The sequence below is a fragment of the Tasmannia lanceolata genome, unplaced genomic scaffold (genome assembly GCF_043159265.1).
Source record: "Tasmannia lanceolata isolate RefF3 unplaced genomic scaffold, GAP_Taslan_0.1 ptg000016l, whole genome shotgun sequence".
Taxonomy (NCBI): Eukaryota; Viridiplantae; Streptophyta; class Magnoliopsida; order Canellales; family Winteraceae; genus Tasmannia; species Tasmannia lanceolata.
Window position 1 is genome coordinate 12,776,897 of NW_027518693.1, and position 20,175 is coordinate 12,797,071.

At 37.9% G+C, this 20,175-nt stretch overlaps 1 protein-coding gene and 1 long non-coding RNA gene across 2 annotated transcripts; both read left to right on the top strand.

The window, feature by feature from the left end:
• Nucleotides 1-3,835: 3,835 nt before the first annotated feature.
• Nucleotides 3,836-13,870, top strand: LOC143848974 (uncharacterized). Its single transcript, XM_077358010.1, has 7 exons — nt 3,836-4,233; nt 9,466-9,523; nt 9,723-9,803; nt 10,020-10,055; nt 10,626-10,865; nt 10,944-11,082; nt 13,180-13,870. Exons 1-7 carry the CDS (start codon nt 4,058-4,060, stop codon nt 13,665-13,667), a joined length of 1,218 nt encoding a protein of 405 aa, XP_077214125.1. The 5' UTR covers nt 3,836-4,057; the 3' UTR covers nt 13,668-13,870.
• A 1,097-nt stretch (nt 13,871-14,967) lies between these two features.
• Nucleotides 14,968-16,091, top strand: LOC143849023 (uncharacterized). Its single transcript, XR_013235523.1, has 2 exons — nt 14,968-15,543; nt 15,683-16,091. It is a non-coding gene; the product is annotated as an uncharacterized LOC143849023 (long non-coding RNA).
• The last annotated feature ends 4,084 nt before the right edge of the window (nt 16,092-20,175 follow it).

The following is a 20,175-nucleotide window of genomic DNA, read 5'->3' on the forward strand; positions in this document are numbered from 1 at the left end:
TGGCTATTACACTAGTGGGACACCTTGTCCCTGCGATGTAATGAGATTATAGTATTATTAAACTTGTTACCTACCAAAAATAAAAGACTTAAACATCTATTAAACAAACTAATATTCCCAATCCAATCTATTAAACAAACTAATATTCCCAATCCAAATTAGGGATGCAACTCAGGTCAAATTTTGGGCATTCGGGTTGAACTTTTACCATAAATTCGGGTTGGGTTTGGGTTGATTCCAAAGCAATAGCTCAACCTAACCCGACCCAGATTGCACCCCTATTCCAAAGTGTAATATGTTGAGGTGATGGCCACATGGCCTCATCTAGTTCGATAGTGAGCCACAATTGCAGAATTTATTGTGCGCGCTTTTTGTGTGTGCGCATGTGTGTGCGTGTGTGTGGGGTGTGGGGTGGGGGGGGGGGGGGGGGGGGGGGGATTGATTATTAGCTCCCTAAAACGCTGAGCAAAGCCCCCCTTTCACCATCATTAACTTCTATTTTGAGAATCGAAGAAATAGACAAACAACATACAATATTCTCAGGGAAATGATATCAACAGAACCATGTTTCGATATATGAGCTCCCCTATTTTGTCTTCTAGTGTTTAAAGGGCTATCAAAAAGGTCACTAAGGTTCTCAAAAACTCTTACAAGCCAATAAAAAAAAGAAAAAACAAGCTAGAGCGCGCCTATAACAAAAATTTGGTGTGCTGATATCATTTCCCTATTCTCATAACCCAAGAAATACGTGAATTACAATTTTTTTTGGTAGGTAAGCTGGAATTGGACCTCCGACCTCCGGGTTCATGAACAAAGCCTTGACCATTGAGCTGGAGGCTCAATCCCAACATGTGAAAAACATTTGGCCTCGCTATGTTTGGAAAGAGACTCACAATGAATGCTTTCACAGTTACTCAAACAAGAAGGCTTGCTAACTTAAGTTCGTCACTAGGGTAGTGGCATTACAAATTATTCAATGGTGAGCTTCATACTCTTTCAATCAACATTGGGTGCCATTGAAAGACTCCAATGCAATTTCTTTCCAGGAGATTAATATAACAAAAGTTACATAAGATCAAATAGGACACTATGTGCAGGTTCTTCAACCCTTCTCGACAGCACTTCTGTACCGTACCTTGTTGAGAAGAGAGAAAAAGGAGAATGCTGTTCGGCAAAACTGACCCGTTTCTGTAATTTTTGACTTTCAAGTCAGATTTAGCAGTGATTTGCAATCAACTATTAAAGCAAAGTGGAGTCATTCCAAGCGTTTCTCTTCTGCCTGTTTCACTCTTTATCTTAAAAAAGATAGTGAAAAGCATTGAAGAACACACCCTAGGTGAACACACCTTTTGATTATGTATGGTTGTTGGACTTAAAAATTCCATTTAATTTAGAGGGCTCAAAATCAAAAGCAAAGAGGGATTTTAAACCCCTAAGGACTTCGCCAAACTGTCCATAACTCTTTGCAGACTTGGACAAATATCAAGGATGAGACCATGAGTACGTGTTTATATGGCCCTTCTCATCATATAATTTTCTCCTAATGCCAAACTGTCGGGACTCTCTGAACTCCAACGGGAACTTTTTAAAGTCATTTAAATCGCATGTTAGTCATGAACAGTACATGACTTTGCAGAAATTATATGATGAGAAGGGCCATATAAACACGTACTCATGGTCTCATCCTTGATATTTGTTGTTGGATCAAAATATCAAGGGTGATACTTCTATCGTACCACCTTTCCATGTTTATACGGCTCTTCAGCATATAATTTCTCCACGACTTTGAAGTCCTAGACTAGTAATATTGAAGCATGGACTAATACACCTTCATCAAATGATCTTAAGTACTTTGACCCATTACCACAACGGATCAAAAGAGAACGTAGCCAAAGCGTATGATTTGAAAAAAAGCCCTAGAATCCACTAGGGAGAATCCACTAGGGAAAGAGAGAGAGAGAGAGAGATTTTAAAATGTCACAAACTCTAATAAAGCCATTTCGCGGGTCACTTTTCAGGAGAGAACAGCCACCTCAGATGAATTAAATGAATAGGACAAACTCTAATATGAGCTGGCTGTTTTCTTGTGAAAAAATGAGCTACGAAATGGATTTCTGAGGAGATGCCCAGCAATTCCCAAATAGAAAATAATAAATATACACTTATTTAGAAATATCTATGACGCTCAATCGGGTTTTTTTTTTTCCCACGTCTCGGTCACTATCTGAAATAATTTCGGACCTTAGGATAGGGATCGAATGAACGCGATTAGAATCCAACTGTTTATGAATATTTAGAAATATTCTCGAATATTTCGCACATATCAACATATCCAAATGCTGTACGCAACTTGTTTGGAATTGTAAAACAATGTGGAGAAGACAAAACTAGAAAATACTAATGGCATCATTCCTAGCATAATGCTTATCTGTTAGGAATGCCTTTTGCAAGAGATTCCAGAAAGTGAAAAACGTATTGGATTTGTTTTTCTTTTTGATTTTAGACTAAGACAACACGGCATAGTCAAGGATTTTTCTTGTTGGGAACTTGGGATAGCAAGCTCGGACTTGACTTTATCCTTGGATAGACATGCTATCCTCCCTTCACGTGGAGGATAGTCTTAGGTCTTAGGGATCCTTTGGATATATGGATTTTATAATCCAGGATTGTAAATTCTTGGATCTTTTTGGTTGGTAAGCTGGGATCGAACCTGCGACCCCAGCCGTAAGGTCCAGAAACAAAGCGCCAACCATTGAGCTACAGGCCCAACTCTAAATTCCTGGATTTTATAAGCAAAAACCCGGTTTTATAATCTGGCTTATAAAATTCAGGATTATAAAATCCATATTCAAATGACCACTAGGTATGATACTATGCAAACATGGTTGTCAATCCCAAGGGTTTATTCAAGATAAATTTATCCAACTATTGTAGCCAATCTCAAGAACAACTTGTCCAAGGATTTTTATCTTCGCAGATATGGTAAAGGGCATAACCTCTTTATATGGTAAAGGGTTTTTTTTTTTTTTTTTTTTTTTAAAATTTAATTTTCGCCTAATGCCATTTTTGGCATTTTATAAAATAAAGTAGTAAAAAAAGAAGATAATGGCTAATAAGTTTGTTTTAGTAAGGCCCTTAAAAGCCTTCTATATTCTACCATGCTTCCAACTTTAATCAATTTAAATTAAACTTTAGGCTTTATATTTTTCAAAAGAAAAAAAAAAACAAAAAAGGGCAGGGAGCTTAGACATAAAAAAGAGAGGAATGGAATTGTATGAGACTTTAGGTGACCCGCAAGTGCACCCCAAGGGCTTGTTTGTTTTAGATTATGACAACCGATTGTGGACTCCCCAACTGATTATTGAACCTAAAATTGCACGAAATTTGAGTCGAATAATCGGCTGGGGACTCTACAATCGGTTTTCATAATCTAAAACAAACGGGGCCCAAATGTAGCCTCGTTTTTGGGCAATCCTGTCCATTGAGTCTGACCTATGGACAACCGGGTGGATCGGAATACAAAGTTATTCGTGCAATCGTGATCGTTGGATTAGGTTTGAGCTCTTGATTTTGACGATGATGGCCGATTATGGGGGCCCACATTGAATGACTCATAATTGTAGCGGGTCACCCGAATTTGAACACCCTCGTGGATCACCATTCCTTTAGATTATCTAACGAAAGTGATGTATGGTACATTCCGTGGAAAAAGACAAAAAAGAGAAACAAAAACAAACAAGAGGATAATGTAAGAGGGTGCGTGCCATTATCAAATTCAGAATCCGTTATGCACTAACATTATTAACATTATTAACATACGCACTCTAAACAGAATTCAATATGCAACTCACCACCAACATCCACACGACTGGGTAAAACAGAAATAGGTTTTCTTACGCAACAGAAATAGGTTATCTTACGCATCAGTGCGCATTTTAGCACGAGATAATCGCTAAAGCTGGAAATAGAAGCCCAATAAACAGAGAAGGAGACTCTGAATTTATCTGTTTTGGCTCTTTGTTTGGTGTTTTCTTTTTCGCATTTTAGGGTTTTGGAGATGTGGGGAGATGGGGGTAGGTTTTATTGGGGGAGAAAAGAGGGAGGGAAAGTTGAAGGAATTGTTGTGATTTTCGCATGGATGTCTAGTCAGGAGAAGCATTTGAAACCCTATGTTAAGCTCTATGGTTCCATGGGTTGGAATTCCCTCATTTGCCATGCTGAATTTCTCAATCTGTGAGTCTTTTTTTAGCCATTGGTTATTAATTTTTGATTTGATTGGTTGAATTATCTGATTAGTTTTGTTTTCTGATGTTTGATGATTGTTTTTTTTTTAAAGTAAAGATTTGGTTTTTCTTTTTTTGGATAAAAATTGGATTATGGGTTTTGGATTATCTTGATTTTATTCTAGTTAGGTTTCTTCTTTGGTATCTATAATCTTGATAGTTAGATCAATTAGCAAGGGTCTTGCTATGCCTGAAATTGTGCTAGGTTTTATAATAAAATTGTCTGATGTAGAGTAGCTACTGATTTTCAAGATATGTGGGGATGCTCAATTGTGTGGAATACGAGAAGCCGAATAGAAACAATTCAGGGGGGAAGAATGTTAATGGGTGGGGTGGAGAAAAAGGGGTGTTTCTTTTGCTGGTTAGGTAGTAGGGTTGGAATGTTTTGGGTTATGAGGATCTAAAGTATATAATGCATGTTCCAAGCTTTTTGTTTATTTTATAAGATTAACGCAGGTCAGCTTAATTTCCTTGAAGGGGCGTAGTTTTGGTTGGAATTGGATGATGTGTGCCCTCCCTTTAGGAATTGAAACACAAAGTACAAGATTTGTCTCATGAGCCATGATGAAGCTCAGCGATGTGAATTCCTTCTTGTGGGTACAAATGCTTGTTGTTTTTTACAACAGGGTTTTGAAATCTGAAGTATGAATAAGAATAAATTTTTGCTAGTTTGTCAATCTCATACAATCGAGAGTGATTGATCGGTGCCCACCTTTGACATGTCTGATTCATTACTATGACAAGTTCATTTTCGATAAGAATAACAGTAATATTTGCATAAAAGCTTTGTTACCTTGGGGGAGATGTGTCCCTGTGTTGCTCATGGACTCGAGTAGGTCCAAAATTAATTTCATAAAATCTGTGTCCTGGTCATGATGCCACAAAGTATTTCTAACGTTCTTGTAACTGAATTGCGGGAAAATGATATTCTATTGGTCGGTGAGCTAATGGTGCACTGGCAGCAAGCGGGATCAACAGTGGATTCTCCAATGATGTAATGCAAATTATCCTCAAATAATCGAAGGTGGAGGTTTTATTTACTAAGGAGAGAATTGGAGTTTTAGATTGGAGGGGAACCTTTGCATTCTATCAGATGGCTTAAGGAAGATCCCACACTCCGTTTTATGGGGAGAACAATAACTGGATTAGTTAAAGAGAAATCACAATGCTATGTCGTCGGGCAGACATTGCCCTATATACAAAGCTACTTACACCTGATTCAGCCAACCTATTTGCTAACTCTGCACTTCTAGGGACATTCTGAAAAGAGAAATTACTACTTCCATACCTTTCTAGAATTTCCAGAAAGTAAAGTATGCACACACACACACACACACACACACACACACACACACACATATATTTTAATATTTCTCCCTAAAAAAAAAGGGTGGCCCAGTGCACAAGGCCCCTGCCATTGTGGGGTCTTGGGAGGGCTAGATGTATGCATCCTTACCCCTGCTTTGCAGAGAGGCTGTTTCCGTGACTCGAACCCATGACCACCAGGTCACAATGGAGCATTCTTACCTTTGAGCCAAGGATCGCCCTCTTGACTTAGAAAATAAACCACACGATGGCATTGCACAACTTTTGAGGGAGCACTCAGTTGTTTCCAGAATTGTCACATTCCTACAAGTATGTTGTCTGTGTCTAACATCAGTACCTATCAATGATTGTGCACATGTTTGTAGCTGGATATAACCATCTACTTATAGCGACTTAGAGTGCTTCGTTTATCTCCAATGCTTGACGATGTTAGTCTGTCATACATTTAGCAAGAACTGTAGGCTGATTTGTATTTTTATTGCTAGAATTTAGAGGTTAGTGTTTCTCAATACAGTAAAACCATTCTAAGTTGATAGACCAGTCCCAACTTCTTCTTTCTGTTACTAACCTCTGTAAGTTATTATTTAATAATATTTTCTCTGCCCCATTGTTTTAATATATTAATAAAAGAAAATTTACTTAAAACATATAAGAAGATTACTTTTTGAAAATTATAAATTTACTTCAAACATATAAGAAGATTACTTCTTAAGAACCTATCTTAGGTGCTTTGAAGGGATCTTTTTGCATCTGCCTTGAAGCTTCTTTGTTTAGCTTCTTGACCGTGCAAAGATTTTTGCTTTTGTCACCATCTTGCTGGTGGAAAAAGGTTTCGATTCACTCCAAACTCAGATAATGGTGAGTGTCCTTGACCACCCCTCGCTCTAGACTATCATCCGCATTTTCTTCCAAATTTACTCTACTAATATCCATTGTATCAGCCACACCTTCAAGAATTGTCTCCTTCTTGCGAGTTTCCGTGACTTTCTAGTACAAAAGATTGCGAATATCCATGGGACTCTTGTAGGGAAGTCCATGGAATTTGCTATGGACCCCAGCTAGGTAGTTCAGGCTTATTGATCATCTCTTGGTTGATGACTTCCCGGCCGTCATTTGGTGTCTTGATGCCGCAGCAATGGAAGCAAGTGGTGATAGATTGTTTGCGGCTTGACATCATTTGCCCCGGCATCGACAATCATTTGAATTCCAGCAAGAATGGCAATTGTCTTTTATGTCTCATTCCTTTGCCTCCAGAATGTCTGCATTTTTTTCAACTTCCTGTGATGATATCCCTTCAGAGAGCAAAATGATGTTGGCATTGCAAGTTTGAAGTTTTGAGGTCATGTTGATGAACCTGTATGTTGCGAAGAGGAGGATGGTCTTTGCATGTGCTAGGCAATTTTCAAGGAGAAGCAGGACTTGAGTACTTGACGACCTGCCATTCCTTTGTCAAACCAGTTCAGATAGTTGAGGAAGATGGTTGGAAGCAACCAAACTTTGTTGTTGTATGGTTACTTGCATCCAAGGCTCTCATTGCTAATGTTTCTGAAACATCGAGAATTATGGTATTTGCCGATGATCCAGAGCTGGAGTTTGTCAGATCCATCACCATTTGCGCCCACAACAACAGTCAATCTTTCTTTGAGTTGCTTCTTCTCTTTGACTGCTTGATGGTGAAGGAGTGATCGGCTTCATGCAGTAGAATAAACTAGTCTCATCTATATTGTATATCTCTTTCACTTGAATTGATTTAGTATTTGATGCAGGAGAGGAACAACATCATTTAAATCCTCTATTTTGACGGAGCCACTTCCCCAAAGCAACCGAAGGGTTTGATTCTGTGGGGGGTTTTGAATCCTTCTAGCCATTCATTAGAGAATTAGAAGGGCTTTAGCATTAGGGTAAAGTGTATTTAGGAATGTGGCTGCCTTTTCCTTCAATAGGTCACCAGACATACTGATTTTCTCATGGTATCCAAGAAACCATTGGAAGAGTGAATCCACGACAAAAGGATACGTAAAAGTGCGATGATGTTTGATATACTTGCTACATCATCCAAATGCTTCTAAAGAAGTTCATGGGATCTTTTAAAGGTTTTGTAGATTGTTCCTTGGGAGACTTTTGATGCCATATTCTGCACTAACGCATTGGACAAGGTCTTTCTGAGTCAGGTCAGGGTTGCCTTGCTTGTTTTTGCAGAGAGCCACATGCATGGCGTCGGTCATGGTGATACGTTTGAGAGAAGACTTGGCATGACTTTGTGGTGATGTTTATATTGAGAGGGGTCTTCTTAAAACTGATATATAACTGTTGTTGTGCCTACTCGACAAAATACAACCCATATGCCTTCTTTTTATTTTTCACAAAAATGTATCACTTGGGTTGCATTGAAAAAGTTATGTACCCATTAATGACCATTGACCATTAGGACTTCCTAGATAAGTTAATCATCATTTCACCTCTAGATAGCTGACCCATACTATACTTTTATGGCGCAGTGTTCCAGTAAATGATGGCATGCTTATGGATAAAATAGGTTTCCATGTTCCACAAGTACTGAAATGTATGAGTTAGATTTAACATTGCGTTGTAACTATGAACTGGATGGCTCGAAAATATCTATAAGAAAGCTAGAAGCATTACTTTTAAAGTTAAAACTATTTATTTTTATAACTTGTTGTCTTTGAGGAGTCGCCCTTCTAATGTTGTTTGCTATTGCATGTATAAGGATAGTCGCATTAATGCAAGGATGCTTATCCTTGCAAAAGCTAATAACTGTAGAAGGGTAATGTGTCAGATGAAGACCTCTTCTGATGCTGCGAATTCCTTTTGTCGGTCAAAGAAACTCAACTCAACTCAACAAAGCCTTTGTCCCAAACTAGTTGGGGTCGGCTAAAATGAATCCTTTAGAAAAATTTCATGAAGAAGGTGAAAGGAATCTACCCGGCTCTAATCCGGCTCTAGTTGGGTTCCTCTACGTGGATCATTTTCATCCATTCTATACTATCCAACGTCATGTGCTCTGTTATGTTCCTAGCTATCAAGTCTTTCCTCACTGTTTCTACCCAAGTTGTTTTCGGTCTGCCCCTACCTCTTTTTACTCCATCAATTTGGCACGAGTCGCCTCTTCTCAACGGAGCATCCAAAGACCTATGTTGGATATGTCCAAACCATCGTCGTTCAAAGAAACAACATATTAAATTCTTTCAGTAGTTAAGATTCCTGTGATTGTTAACTTTCTAAACTAGTATGAGCTATGACAAAGAATCAAGCATAATGTTGCCTGGGTTTCTTCTTTCTTTAAAGGGAAAAATACGCAGGATTATTTATACCACATTTCTACCGTAATTCAGAAGGGAAACTGTTGGTTTCCTCTTTCTTTAAAGGGAAAAGTACGCAGGATCACTTATACTGCATTTCTACCGTAATTCAGAAGGGAAACTGTTGGTTCACTGAATTTTTGACCCTCATCTTTCAATAACTGTTTGCTTGGAATTTTTATTTTGTTTCTATCCCCAGTTTAAACTTTGAAGTGTTCTCCAAAGTAACTAGGCTTGGACGGAAAAAAAGTTATACTGTCCAGGTTTCTGTGAATTTCGATTCTCTCTCTGGAGTCAGGACTTACTGATGATCTCTAAAATTCCACATTATTACAGAATTTGTTTGATCAAAAGGATACAAGAGATCGTGCAGGCTGGGGATGATTTCTTTACTGCTTTCATGACATGTCCCTAGAATTATGTTTTTGCATGTATAGGGCTTAATTTTTTGTTTTTATGGGTTGTTATTGGTGAAGTAAATGATTAATGTTGAAAATTTCAGTTCCGAGATATTTAAGCTGTAATATTGGTGACAGGTTTTTTCCTGAGAAGGCCACATCACTAGCATATGGTGTTCTCGATGAGCTTGTTAAGGTCAGTGTTATTTTGGAACACCAACTTCAATTGAGGTTTCTGCTCATTGCATTCAATATTTCAAGTGAACTTGCTATATAACTCATGCATTAATTGACAGAACAACTTAATAATGTCCTCTAGGTTAACATTCCAGTGAAATTTGAAATTTAAATATACGGACCGAGGTGTGTTTATTTGTTTTATACTGGAAATGCAGGAAGTGAAGATTAGGCCATTACCCATTGTATTTGCAGCATTTTCCGGTGGAACAAAAGCTTGTATGTACAAGGTTCTTCAGGTAAACTTTCTTGGAAATTCCATTTGCATGATTGACGGGACGTGCTTTGTTTATTTATTTATTTTTTTAAATGGCTTTTTTTTTAAATTGTTACCCATCTCTTTTATGTTCCTAATCCCTAATTCTAACTGCTAGTAGAAATCCAGTGGATGTGAACATTGGATATTTCTATTCTACTTTGGCTATAAAGCTAATCATTTCTCCCTTTTTCCTCAGATAATTGATGGGAAGTGTGAAACACAACTTGATCCGGTATGCATGTTTCTTTTATTTGTTTTTTGAAATCCAATTTTACTTGATCTAGTTTGCCATTCATCCCACGTAAATACGATGAACAGAAAGTAGCTCACTGCTTTTTGAGCCTACAGGAGTAGAATACGTATATTTCAATGTTTCTAAATTTTTTGAAGCCTAAGGTAATGGTAGTGTGCAAAGGTTACCTCTGTATAATGCGATTCACTTAAGCCAAATTCGGCAAGTGAATATACGCATTCCCTCTGCCAGTGTGCTTCCTTTCTGCAATGCAATCCCATGCTTCACTATGTTGTTATGAAAACTTTTCCAAGATATCCATTAAAAATTATGAAAACATCCAAGATAGCCATTAAAAATTATGCAAACAATTATGATAAATGCTACCAAAAGGAATCAGATTATCAATTTGATTGGCATCTGGAGCATCTCGTTATACTGAATCTCTGCTTGAGATCTACTGTACTGCATGGAAGCCTGACAATTATTCTCATTTAGTTATTGTCTCTGAAATTTGGAAGCAGTGTTATAGAACTTTTCATGATTACCTTTTTTTCTTTTTTCGTCTAGGATGAATGTCATCTGGTCAGAGACTGCATTTCTGGGCACATATATGATTCTAGTCCTGTAGATTTTGTCAGTGATTTGGGTGTTAGATTTGTCCTTCACCCCACTGTCCTCAAAATGGCCCAACCACCAAGGGTAGTGTCATGGATCGCCAAAGCCTTTGCTTCTGGTCTGGATTCTCTCTTTCAAAGCAGGTTTGAAGCACAACGCGCTGAGTATTGGCAGACCCTGTACTCTTCAGTCGTAAGTTTTCTGGCCTGTATCCGTTTGAAGTGCTCACATTCCTTTTCCATACAATTTATTTAGCATCATTTTTGGCAGAACATGGGTCCATTCCTCATTTTATGCTCAGAAGAAGATGATCTCGCTCCCTATCAAATAGTTTGCAATTTTGCTCAGCGTCTCCAAGAGCTTGGCGGCAATGTTAAACTAGTGAAATGGAATGGTTCCCCTCATGTAGGTCTGTCCTAAACTATAAGCCATATTTTTTTGCATTTTTAAATCTATGGATTTTGGAATGTTGTTCTGATGTTAAGGCATCGAGTTACTATTGTTTTTTTTATGAATACAACACCTTAAGTATGATGAGAAGCTTCTAATGAAAATATTTTGATTTTCATGCTTTGTAGTTGTATGCTGTCATGAATCCAAGGTAGTAATGGAGCAATGATTTTGACAAATATTTAATTCATACATTATATATTGACTCGTATGAAATTCTAAATGGATTACCATGCATCTTATCTAAACAATCAACTTATCTTTTTTAATTTTAAATCTTATCTAGATAACGAACGTAACTTTTCTAATTATAAATGAAAAACTATTATACTTTGCATTTTATATGAATTATATGATTTCCATATTTTGTGATTCAAGGAAGATTGTCACTAGATTTCCAGTATAAGGTATACACTGTCTTCATTTTAAGAACCATGTTGTGCAAGAAATAGAACCATTCTGTTCTTGTCATCGATGCTTGCAAGATCTCGTCATCAGTGCCCACTCCACCGTTTTGCCAAACTTTTTTGAACGGTTCGGTGCTTGTGATTCTCGTTTTGAAGATTCTCTCATACCTTTCCATCCATATTGTCCAAAAGCAGTCGGAAGACAAGGATGAATTGAAAAGCCTAATTATACCACAATCTAATCCAAGATATTTTTGGTGGTGAACTCGAATACAAAGAAAAGGAAAAGGAAAAAAGAAAGATGGCTCTAGGCCGCCATGCATGTCACACCTACATAATCAATTTTGTTGAACTGGTGTGCTAACCCAACACATTACAACTGGTCCCACTATAATTGGATGATCCTAGCTTAATTAAGGCATCATTTGGGTATGAACTCATAAATTTAGACTCTCAATCTTACTGAACCAGATGGCAACAAATGTATCCCATGCTTCCGATTAGACTTATCATTCAAAATGTGCTCCTTTTTTTGGAATGGTGTCATTCAAAATTTGCTCTTTCAGCCTTGATTTGAAGGCATGTCACATATAAAGCTCTTTCTACATTTCTTTCAACATCACTGCATGAACATATATCAGTTGGTTGTTCTGTACCATTCCCGCCGCCTAGTCATAATCATGCCCCATTCACATCCATCATCTACACTGTTTCTTGTGAGAAGCATGCTTTCATTTAAGCTTTTCGATGGAACTACCATGCTTCCTTATCGTGCATGCTTGCTATAAGATGTCTTGTCACAATCCAATAAATACTGTTAGAACATGCTGCAAATAGCATATAAGATTCCACATGCCCTTGGTGTGCAAGCCGTAGAAGAGCATTCCTCTGATGAGAGGAGATTTTGCGTTTACTCTTGCTGTGAGGTTTCGCATTTCTCTGCCTGAACCAATTATGCAACCAAAATGAAAGGACATTTAAACAGCTTATGGTGCTAAATTTTTACATGGTTTAATGGAATGAGATCTGAAGGCACAAAAAATGAGAAACCCATGCCAAGAGAACCCTTTAAACAGATCAAGAAACAAATTCCGAAGGATAAAGTGGGCTGGAGCCCGTATTTCACTTGGAAAATCCATAGTGTGGCTTCAAGCCAACTTACCTATCTAAAAAATTCCGAAGGACAGAGCAGATGAAAATTCTCTTGCAAAAATAAATACTTGATTCCAACTTTCAAAGTTTGTTACTAACTTCTTTGGGGGGAGTTAAATTGGTTCTGGCATACCGAAACCTAGTGACAACCTATCGGATTAGACTCCCTGACCCCTCTAGTTAGGTGGATGCTCTCTACCACTTGGCCGCTGAGGGTATCGGCCAACTATTTTTCCAAATTGACGGCACTAACAGTTGGTCCCCTTTGATGTTGAATTGAAGAGAGTAGACCTTTTAGAAGCAGTTGTTTATCGAATAATAGGCAGTAGAAATAACCATTTTATTGTCACAATAGCAATTTAATCTATAAATGATTTATTCTTGTTACTATTTTTACCATTTTATTGTCACAATAGCAATTTAATCTATAAATGATTTATTCTTGTTACTATTTTTATGAATTCAAATGTGATTTGAGTGACTTGATGCCCTTGCAGGTCACTTGAGGCATTTTCCAATCGATTATAAAGCTGATGTGACCGAATTGCTTGAGAAAGCGTCTTCAATTTATTCAGAAAGGGTGCAAAAACTCAATGAAGAAAGAAGAGGCATGGCATGCAACCAGATATCTGAGTCAGTGTATAATCTGCACAAAGCAGCAGTAAGCTCGAACGAGAGTCTGCGTAGAGTTGCAAACGGACCAAGCGATCACTTCTTCTTGCCAAGTTCAGTGGAGTATCATGAAGGTAAAGATGTGGGTTCTATCCATGATGAACAAAAGGAAAGATTGATTCATCTGCAGAACCCCCCAAGCCTCAGCGCCCACAGCGTCCTTGGAAAAATTCTCTTCGACGTTTGTGTTCCCAAGAACATCGAAGATTGGGACTTAAAGCCTATTGGGTCTTCAAATAGTCAGGCATTTTCCTCTAGGCGTCGGCATACTCCTTTTAATCCTATGAAATGTATTCGCCGCTCAAGACTATGAAATTATTACCGAGTCTGAAAGGAAAGCTAAGCTGAAAATGTTTCTTTTTGCAGGGTGAAATGTTTCATATGTTGTGGTTTTCTTTATCGTTTTTTTTTTTGGCATGAAATGTACAGAGGGGTTGGCGGAAATAAGGATATCAACATCAATATAACAGTTGTAGAAAATAGAATGTGAAAATGCGCTTCAGTTCTTTGCAAAAACTATTGGGAAGAACCTCTTTTGCACAGCACAGCATAGCATGTAATAAAGTTGGTTCTTTTTTTTTGGGGGGGGGGGGGGGGGGGGGAGAGGGGAGGTAAACTAACTATGTTAAAGAAACTATCTCTATCTAGTCTTAGATACATCATTCCATTAACAGTCCATAGAGAATTTAACAGAAAACAGGTACTCTTCACTCTGTTTATTTCATCATATGATGTATTGTCAATTGTTATTGGTTTGCAGCATTGTTTTATTTTTATACAAAAGAGTTTTTGTGAAAAGCTGGGATCGAACCCGACCTCAGGGTGAAAGAACATAATCTTTACCAACTGAGAGCAAGGATCAACCCCTATCCTATCTAATCTAATCTAATACAATAAGCTGGGATGAAAAGAGGAGAGTTTTTTCGATTTTTTTGAAAATTACGTGAGAATTACACCTTACATTTTTTGACTTTTTTGAACAAATGTACCTATTCAACTCATATAATTTCAATCCTACCCCCCCCCCCCCCCCCCCCCCCCCCTTTCATTTATGCTTTTAACAAAGGCACCTATTGAATCATATAATTTCAATCCTACCCTTCCTTTATGCTTTTAACAAAGGCACCCATTAAAGCCGTATAATTTCGATCTTACCCCCCTCATTTATGGTTTTTTAATTAAAAAACTACAGGGTGATCTTAACCATCCGATTCAAGATAAGAGGAATTATGGAAACATCTATAGATTGGAGGGCTAGGATCAGCCTATGGAAATGATTTTTGGGGCACAACCTATTTATGTTGTGTTCCATCACATGGACGGTTTGGAACAACCTATGACGTGGTCCGTACCGTTCTTTGTCGGCCCGTGCATCGCACGGGTTTTTTACTAGTATATATATAAGTAAAGCGGAATCCTCTACCCTCTATCCCCCAATTTTAAAAAGAAATCCACAGCGCATTAAATATTTATGGTCAATAATCCCAATACGTTTTTGGAAGTTTTAATTTCCTTTTTCAAGGCCTTGATTTTAATAAGGCTTGATTAAGGCTCACCCTTCTTCTTTATAAACGTATCTATATCCAACGTGGCAATGCAAAGTCAGAATTCGTTCCGGCTCTTTCTCTTTCTCAATTGAAACGCGATATTAATGGATTTTAGGTCATATTAATGGCTACTAATGGATTTATTTCCAAAAACGACTCTTCCGTGGGCATCCCTTCCTAACAGAGAGTCCCTTTGCTTTCCTACCATTCCAGCATTCCTTTAATATAGGCTGGTTATGGATTCCATACAGCCTTTTCCTACATCATCTTTTCATTAATATAGCCAATGTTCTGGGTTTTCTTCGGCGAAAAACCCAACACCCAACGCCCACCATCAATTCTGCCCGTTTCCTTTCAAATTTATAACGTAAAACCAGGTACCCCCAAATTTAATGGATTTTTTTTAAGTCATCTGCTTCTCTCTCTCTCTCTCTCTCTCTCTCTCTCTCCCCCTCTTTGAATAGAACATAGTTCACGAGAGCATCCATAAGTATTGCCAGGTAGTTTCTGTTTCTATTGTTATTTTCATAGTGACTTCCACTAAAGAGTCCAAACGTGCCGACTGGAAAAGGAGAATTATTTTCTATGAAACTTAGCAATCCACTTTTCTTTTCTCCTGAATGGGTATGCCATCTCTTCAAGGTACATTCCTCGCCCCTATTCAATTTCTGAATTTTTTTAGTTGGATTTTTATTCTACCTGCCGGATGTGTTTGGTAGTTTGAATTGTGCTCACCAGCTATTTTGACTAATTCCTGAATAAATTCTATCATCTCTGTCAGAATAAAATCAGGATTTATTGTAGCTGCTCACCAATTGTTTGGCGATGTGACTGAACAAAGCGTCATCTCTTGGAGTTGTATGATGAATGTGTATGTGAGTTTTGGCAATTGTAAATACCTTTCGGTCTTTAGACACCCACACACTCATGAAGTGGATTAGAAGAGTCATCAAAGAAGGGTACAGGATGTCGACTGTCTTGATGTAAGTATTGTGCATTTTAAAGTTTAAATTTTATAGCATTTACTTCAACAACTATATCCTTATGAAAAGATCAGGGAGGTGTTGTTTGTAAATTCCATCCCAAGATCACCGATTCTAAGGAGGCATCTCACTCTCTATCAACGTTTTGAGATTTGCATCTTCACTTTCTATTATCTACTTTCTAATCTATGAAGTATAAATTCCATATGCTTGAATTTTAAGACCTGCTCCTTGATATTCATCCAATTTTTCTTTTGTTTTTTTATTTCTTAATTGTACAATTAAATCATAAATTCGGGTATCAGAGAGCATAATCATATCATATGGCATAGTCTGTTATTGACTTAGAATTTGATTGCCTGCTAAATTTTATTTAAAAAAAAAAATATTAATGCTTTTCCTCGCTGGATCACTGCTTTTACAAATCATCCAAACGCCAGGATTTTCGATAAATTACTAATCTATGAAATGTGTGTTTCATATTCTACTTCGAAAAACAACTACCATAAAATGTAAAATAAAAAGAAAAGAAAAACAACGAAAATGAGATGAGTCACCGGATCTAGAGATTGCGAAAAGGAACAAAGGGCAGAAGCCAATCAAATGTCCCACATTAGGAAATGAAACCCATGATGGAGAAGGGATCGGAGAGAATGGCTATCATTCCTATAAATAGAAGAAGAGAAGCGACATAATGGAAGCCGTTCTTTATCGACGTTTCTTAAAGTCATCGGAAGCTTTTGAGTTTACTTTTATTTAGATAGTATATTTGTAAAGAGAGGAAGTCTAGACTGAAGGGAGCCCTTGCAAAAAAAGAGGTGAAAGGGCTCCCCCATTGGCTGCACATCACCATCATGTTTGACTTTTCAGCCGTTATTAATGCATGATGGTGATGTGTAGCCAATAGGAGAGCCCTTTCACCTCTCTTTTGCAAGGGCTCCCTTCAGTCTAGAATTCCTCTTGTAAAGAATGTAAATAATGGAGAGATAAAATCGTTGGAATACAAAACGTAAGGTTTCGATTTCCATTAATATTGAAACTGAAATTCATTTAATATAAAGAAGGCTGTATTTAACGATTATTTGGAAAGTGAAGAATGAGACATTAGGAATCCTGAAATTTCGTGAATGATATCATCAATTTTGGAGAGAGAGAGAGAGAGAGGAGGTGAAACTTCCTTTTTTATTCCATTTAAACGGTGTGAGGCCATATAGTTCTGTATTTTTTCGCCATATAGTTCTGTATTTTTTCAAAAACTACTGTATGGCCCCCTTCATAGGATGATCCAAACCATTCATTTGTTGGGCCACAATATTATTTGTGCCCCAAAAATCATTTCCATATGATGATCCAAACCGGTCGTCTAAAGAGGTTTCCATAGTGTGCAGTCTCTATATTGATCGGAATGTTCCTACCAAAATGATTTTTATAGCATAATCTACTTACATTGGGTCGGGTTGCCAAGGCCTCAACCCAACCCAACCCAACCGAGGCATAATCAGACTTTCAACCCATCGCATTTAAGAGAGGAAATTTATGGGATGAGAAAGAGATGATTGGGCGAATTTTTGGGTTGAAATTCAATAATCATCAGTTTAATAATTGAGCAAAAGAAATATATAGGATGAAATTTAATAATTACCGGTTGCTTACTCAGCCCGTAACATAGGTTTAAAAAAATGTAAACTTTTCGTTAATGGGGGTGAATCCTGTAACGATTGTGGGTTGAATATATCACTGCCACTCAATTTTGAGAGATTACTTATCTATTTATTAAGGGAGGGAACGGGAAATATACCTCTTTTAAAGGCATATCGTGAGAGAAAAAACAATTGTGCTAAAAAAGTGCGATATAGTGGAGATATTTTCTCCAAAAAAAAATAGACACAATTTTACTAAGATACGTGGGATATTGAGATAGAAACAATTCTGCTAAAAAGGTGGGATATAGTGGAGATTTTCCTTTTCCTTTTTTCGTTTTTTCTCATCAATCCGATTCTAGAGGATTAAGTAGGCGAGAATGAGAAGCGTTGCCCGAACACGCCCTTAATTGCGTGTTAAACACACACTTAATTGCGTTTTTAAAAACATTTGCGATCACGCCCTTAATTGAACACGCCCTTAATTGTGTGTTAATTGCGTTTTAAAAAACATTTGTAATAATATACAGGATGGAGAGGGGTTGCCACGTGGCAGCACCACAGTTTGTAGGATTTCGCTTTACATATATACTAGTTGCAGTCCCGTGCGATGCACAGGGCGGCTCAAAAAAAATGCTTTATAACTAAAAAAGTGAAATGACTTTAGTTTTTATCATTTAAAAAGGGCTGATTGAGAATAAAACGGTTATTAGTAACCGGTTGAATAGTTGCAGTGAATAGATGTGTTAAAAAAAGAATAGATGCCTTAAAAAAGGAAGAGTTGCATTGTTCTGCGTTAAAAAAAGAAAGGACAGTGAATAGATGCGTTAAGAAAAAAATGATTGCATTGTGAATGGATGTGTGTTAAAAAAAGAAAGGGCTGAATGCGGTTTGCAGAGGGGGGTGCCACGTGGCACACCCTCAGCGTACCACATCTAGCTTTATATAGATAGTATTAGATATAGGAAAGGTTAAAAATAGAAAGAGATAAACATAACCAAGAGATAATTGTTGTTGATTTTGGATTTTTAAAATCATGTATTAATGTTTTGGAAATTTTTTTATCAAAAGCGTTTGGGAAAAAGAAAATATTTTCTTGGAAAAATTTGCTTTTACAAAAGGATGTAGAAGTGTAGTTGAAAAGATAGTCCCGTACCGGATGAGAGAAAAGAAAGAGAAGAGCTTATAAAGCACTACACTTTTCTATTACTTGTTTGATTGCACATTGGGTTGAACCCATGGTTGGACCCGCGGGACGGTGCAACGCACCGTTCGCACACACGCGCGCGCGGCGTGGGCAATGGGCTATAGGGCGCATAGTGGCGCTTTATTGGCGCTTTTTTAGGCGCACTTTGCACGTACGCAACGTCGCGAGGAGCGATTGGAGCCTTTAATTTTTCCAGATTTGATCTGCACCGTTGGATCAAGATGAAGGTGGACCGGTTGGATGGGTGTGGGCCAAATGGTTCGTAAGCCCATCAAGCCGACCGGTTGGGTTGGGCTTCGGTTCGGGCCTAACGGTTGGCCCAACGGGCCCATAACTCCAATGGTCAAAGGGTGTGATCAAATGGGTTGTGTCCCTTCCCCCAACGGTCAAGTGCCAAGGGGGTGCGATCCACACCATAGATGGTTGATCTAACGATGACTGGGTTGGAGAGAGGTTTTACTCAAACCAACAGTCACATCTAGGATCGATCAGGACCGTTCAATATCAATGGGTGCGATCTAATGGTCAGATTTCAAACATTTTGGAAAGGTGCCCTGTAGAGGTATTTTTCACACTGAAAAGACACCAGGTGGTCTATAAAATGTGCAGAATTGGGTCATTTCAAATAGAAATTGAATTGACAATTCTGACAGACTTTACACTCTCTTCTACACTCCTACAAAAATCCCCAAGTATTTCTACATACTGTTTTTCTTTTGTTTACTATTCTAGATACTGTTTTTCTGCAGAAACAGAATCTAGAGATTTCTCTAAGGCTTGAAATTTCGGAAGGGCATTTCGAGTTTGATTTCGCTAGTGCTACGCGTCATCAAACATTAGTAGGGCTTCCCTACTAGGCTTCATTGTATCTTGGAGGCAATTCGTGGATCCCCTTTGCACACTACTAGTGGGGGTGAATCTTGTCTTAAGAAAAGTGATATCACGCCTTGAAGCAACAAATTTCTGTTTTCTATCATCAACAGTACCCTCAACAAATTTTCCAACAATAATTCTAGAAATCCTACCTACTAAGATTAGCCTAATTGCTAATTTAAGCTAGCCACCTAACCTAGCTAGGTTACCCCATTCAACCCACTTGCTTAATCTAGCACCATAGTGATCCAACGGTGTGAATTCAACACAATCTGACTGTGAGATCTCACATATTCTAACAATAGGATGATCCAAACCATTCATTTATTGGGCCACAGCGTAAATAGGCTGTATCCTGTATACTAATGTGCTATTAGTCTCTTTATATCCAATTCAATGTGGGATCAGAAGTTGACCTAGATTAGGGTGTAGATATCATTTTGGAGATCAAAAGAAAAGAAAATAAGACAAATTAACGAGCTACAACAGGGCTAAAAGCTTAGTTTTGTATTTTCTGTTTATTTTCTTTACACTTTCCTATCAAGTAAACAGACGCGGAGAGTCTGAGTGG

Excerpts from the sequence above, each read along its gene's own strand:
- LOC143848974 (XM_077358010.1), top strand. The coding sequence starts at position 4,058 with ATGTGGGGAGATGGGGGTAGGTTTTATTGGGGGAGAAAAGAGGGAGGG. Across the intron at positions 9,804-10,019 it reads GTATGTACAAGGTTCTTCAG|ATAATTGATGGGAAGTGTGA; the intron begins GTAAACTTTCTT and ends CTTTTTCCTCAG. Across the intron at positions 11,083-13,179 it reads GAATGGTTCCCCTCATGTAG|GTCACTTGAGGCATTTTCCA; the intron begins GTCTGTCCTAAA and ends ATGCCCTTGCAG.